The 3,981-nt window shown below is 39.2% G+C and overlaps 1 protein-coding gene across 1 annotated transcript; it reads left to right on the top strand.

The window, feature by feature from the left end:
* Nucleotides 1–264: 264 nt before the first annotated feature.
* Nucleotides 265–3,710, top strand: LOC104452960 (NAC domain-containing protein 53). The gene is made up of 7 exons (XM_010067461.3): nucleotides 265–637; nucleotides 731–966; nucleotides 1,228–1,377; nucleotides 1,472–1,660; nucleotides 2,013–2,315; nucleotides 2,810–3,105; nucleotides 3,321–3,710. The coding sequence occupies exons 1-6, from the start codon at nucleotides 421–423 to the stop codon at nucleotides 3,014–3,016; spliced, it is 1,302 nt and encodes a 433-aa protein (XP_010065763.2). The 5' UTR covers nucleotides 265–420; the 3' UTR covers nucleotides 3,017–3,105; nucleotides 3,321–3,710.
* Nucleotides 3,711–3,981: the final 271 nt, after the last annotated feature.

Genomic DNA, 3,981 nt, shown 5'->3' with positions numbered 1-3,981 from the left:
TTCTGCTCTCTCGCAGCTCACTCCCTCCCCTTTCTTCTTCTTTCATGTTCTTCTGCCGACTCTGTTTTTCATCCCCCTATTAAACACTAGCCGCAGATATAATGAGAAATGGGCTAAGGAAGCTTCATGGGCTTATAATATAATTTTGGAGAATAAAACACGAACTTGTTTTCTTTTTCTTTTTGTTGGCCCATCAGTTACAGGAGTGGGGAAAGAAAACGGTCTCTGTCATGGATCATGATCACTTGACTATACTAATCCACCAATGGAGGTCCTTGTCATGTTACTTCTCGAGGAAGGAGAAGACTTCGACGAAGACCTTCCAAAAAAATAATTCGACTTCTGTGTAAGCTCACCTCCCTGAGTTCTGAATCTCAGCTAGCTTGAACTTCACTTGGCGTGAGAGAAAGAAAACAAGATATGGAAACTAGGATCTATCCAATTAGCCTTGATGTCAAGGAGATTGCGCTATCGCTTCAGCGGGCAATTGTCGGCTACGGATTCCGTCCAACCGAGGAGGAACTGATCAATTACATGAAGTTGGAAGTACCCGGAAGGAGGGAGAGTTTCTGCATTATTCCGACGCTAGATGACATCTATAAGGTTAATCCATGGGATTTACCAGCCAAATTCAAGGGTAAGTCCTTCGCAACTTCATCAGAGGGCCTCAGAAAAAAGAGCAGTAGCCCCTTACTCTTGACTTAAAATGTGTTTTTGAATGTGCAAGCAGAGAATTCTATCATTCCATCCAATGATCAAGAGTGGTGGTTCATTTGTCCACGGATGCAGACCCAGCGGATTAGCAGGAAAACACCGTGTGGTTATTCTTGGAAGATCACTGGTTCACATAAAGATATTAAGGCAGGAAATGACGACAAAAAGATCGGTTCCAAGATACCGTTAATCTTCCAGGATGGCGTCCAGACCAACTGGGTCATCCACGAATATCATCTACTCGACAATGATGTACTCAATCTATCCCTCTTTTTTTCGTTACAATTACTTAGATTTGCAAGCAGCGTGAATTCGATCATATTAGAACTATAGCTTCAATAATCTGCAGAACACCCATTAAAAGTTTCCGTGTGTCCTAAAGAAGCAGAGAAGCATTTTTTACCTTTTTCTTTGGGCTCAGTTTCTACTACGGAAGGTTGAAATCTTAATTTGTGACTGTTGAAGAAAATATGAGCTGATGGTATGAACTGGTATAACATGGCCTTTCGACAGTTCAATCGAAATTATGTTCTGTGTCACTTAAAGCGGAGACGAGATGAGAAGGCTGATAACTCAAGCATAGCATCGGACCATGGAGCCAACTACCTGGTGGATTTGGAATCGTATCTTCATCAACCTGATCATGAGGGCTCATTTCCTGAGGTCAGAGGAAAAAATGTTCCGTTTATAAACTTAACGTCTGTCTTCACTGGCGCTCGAAATTTGTTAATCACTGATCTTTCAATTGTAAATACAGTATTCGATCCAAGCAATGATGGGGTCCCTGATTGAGGAGAGTCCGACTGTTATGGACTTCACATTGGACAATGGCCATACTGATGATTATAGCCAATTGTTGCCCGAAACAGGTAAAGAGGATGAATACATGCTATTTGAAGATCTTTTTGATGCCGACTTCTTCCATGGAGACGAAATGCAAATACAGGTCAAAATTCTTCCCTCGAAATTTCATTTGGTTGCTGTGATTACTTCACTAGTAAATTTAGGTTAAAATGGTTTAAAATGCGCTCAAAGGGCACTTCCCTTTTCCAGGTAATCTGAAAAATAAGGATAATGTGCTTTCAATATCTTTGTGTAGAATAGAAATTCGTCATAGAATTTGTCTATGGAAAAAGAAAAGCAGACTTTCATGCTGAGTTACTTGTGCTTCATTAACTTTCAATTACATAAGAACGTGGACAATTTAAAACCTAATCTTGAAGGTTTGTTATGAACTTAATTTAATGCCTCAGTTAATTCCTCCGAATCATTTCATTTCATACAATCTGTCGCTGTAGGATGGCCAAACATCTAACTTGCATAATGAGCCTCCTGTGCTGATGAAGCATCAGCGAACACAGACAATTGACTCACTCCCAGGTGTTGTTCCCCTTGACGGAAAGAAAGGCATGGTGGAGAATAAGTTCAGCAGCCCCCTTGTTGTTCCTAAGAAGCCTATGGCACTTCCTGTATACACTGCGAGTGTAAAATATAATGGCAAGGATGAAGTGCCGAGGTTTAGAAATGTTAGACAGGAAACAGTTGCTCAAAGTATCAAACCAGAATGCATATATTTGGATGAAACTGCAGCCAGAACAAAGGTGAAAGGAGCTTCTAAACAAACCCATTTTGTCTTATTACTATTCTTATGGGTTGAAGTGCATTGGTTGGGTAGTTAATTAGATGTTGCAGATTCCCTTTCTGACTGCAGCTAACAATATATTGCATATGTGGTTCGTAGGTAGGCACTTGAGTAAATGGTTAAACTTGTTAAAAGCCACTTTGTGAAAAAACATAAAGTGGATCCTAGCATTCTTCTACCAAAAGGGAGTGAAATTTCAGTCTAAATTGCTCGTGCTTTATCAACTTGGATTCAAATAATAAGAATGGTGAAAAACTCTAAAGCAAAAAATATATTAAAAAAAATTGCAGCTGAGATATTGAAAAAGGTTATAACAGATGACTAAAAGGCAGATCATTTAATTAGAGCTTTCAGACAATTTGAGAATCAAAACATTAATGTTTGTCATAAGATCAATATAATGCCTCAGTTATTTCCATCGATCCATTTGATATATGCAATGCTTTGTTGCAGAGTGGCCAAATATCTATAATGGAGAATCGCCGAACACAAACAATTGGGTCAATCCATGGTGTTTTTCCTCTTGAGCAAAAGAAAGCCATCATACAGAGTAAACTCAACAGCTCACATGTTTCCTCAGCCAAACCTATGGAGCTTCTGAGCAAGCCCATGACTCCAAAAATGCCCGAGCCCCAAAAATTTATGTCAATGAAGAACTGAGGCTTGAAAAGGTTAAGAAGCAGGAAATCACATTGAGAAATGTTAAAACAGAATGTGTATCTTGGGATGAAGCTGCAGCAACAGCGAAGGTGAAAGAAACTCCCAGTTTAACTGATTTTGTCTTGCTATTATCTTCCAGTCTTGATGTGCATTGTTGGAACATTTAGTTTGATTGGCATTGTTCCATATTTTTCGGAAAATCAATGGAATATAGGCCTGAAAATTCTTCATTTTCTGGTCTCCTGTTAATCCTTTGTTTCCTTTTCCTTATCATCTCACTATTTGAAACACGTTATGTTGGCAGGTACCAAAATACCAAGACTACTGTTCAGCAAGTAATTCATCAGGGAAGAAAACCAGCAGGGAGATTGAACATGCCAGAGAGAAAGCAAATTCAGTGACTGCATTGATCAGACCAACCACCAAGAGCGCAGAAAGCTCCATAAACCTCCACTGCATAATCTCATGAACATGCTTATCGGGATTTTCCTGCTGTGTGCCATCACTTGCCAAGTATTTAATTTATGATTTTCACTGCTATATTGCCTGAGTGCAATGCAGCATCATTAGAAGCAACTGTAAACAAAGGATTTTGTATGCTAATGCTTTGTACTTCTTTTTGCTTCAAAGGAATTGGAAGATCTAACCAGATGTCCATCTGCTCTGAAATTTACTTTCTTCGTTCTCTGCTGAATCAACGAGTTGCCACAGTGATGTCTCCTTTAAAGTTAACTTGCAGTTCATCATTCTGTCTATTTCTTTAGTTTATCAAACTATCCGAAGGATCAAGTGTGAGACAGGTTGGTTTGTAGGCACGGTCCATTGACACAACATGCAAACTAATCAGTCTACAGGACAAAGCCTTCTAAAAGAAGTTAATATGTTTATCTGTATGTTCCGGACAAATAGAAGCTTTTATCTTTTGCAAAATGAAATAATAGCAGCCTCTGGTAGCTCTGAGTCTT

Source organism: Eucalyptus grandis, chromosome 7, assembly GCF_016545825.1.
Source record: "Eucalyptus grandis isolate ANBG69807.140 chromosome 7, ASM1654582v1, whole genome shotgun sequence".
In the NCBI taxonomy this organism is placed as follows: domain Eukaryota; kingdom Viridiplantae; phylum Streptophyta; class Magnoliopsida; order Myrtales; family Myrtaceae; genus Eucalyptus; species Eucalyptus grandis.
Note: the sequence above shows the minus strand (reverse complement) of the source record. Positions and strands in the feature narration are given on the sequence as shown.

What these genes read in the sequence shown, in the direction of transcription:
- LOC104452960 (XM_010067461.3), top strand. Translation starts at nt 421, where the DNA reads ATGGAAACTAGGATCTATCCAATTAGCCTTGATGTCAAGGAGATTGCG. An exon ending in ATCATCTACTCGACAATGAT is followed by an intron (nt 967 to 1,227) that starts GTACTCAATCTA and finishes GCCTTTCGACAG; the next exon opens with TTCAATCGAAATTATGTTCT. An exon ending in ATGAGGGCTCATTTCCTGAG is followed by an intron (nt 1,378 to 1,471) that starts GTCAGAGGAAAA and finishes TTGTAAATACAG; the next exon opens with TATTCGATCCAAGCAATGAT.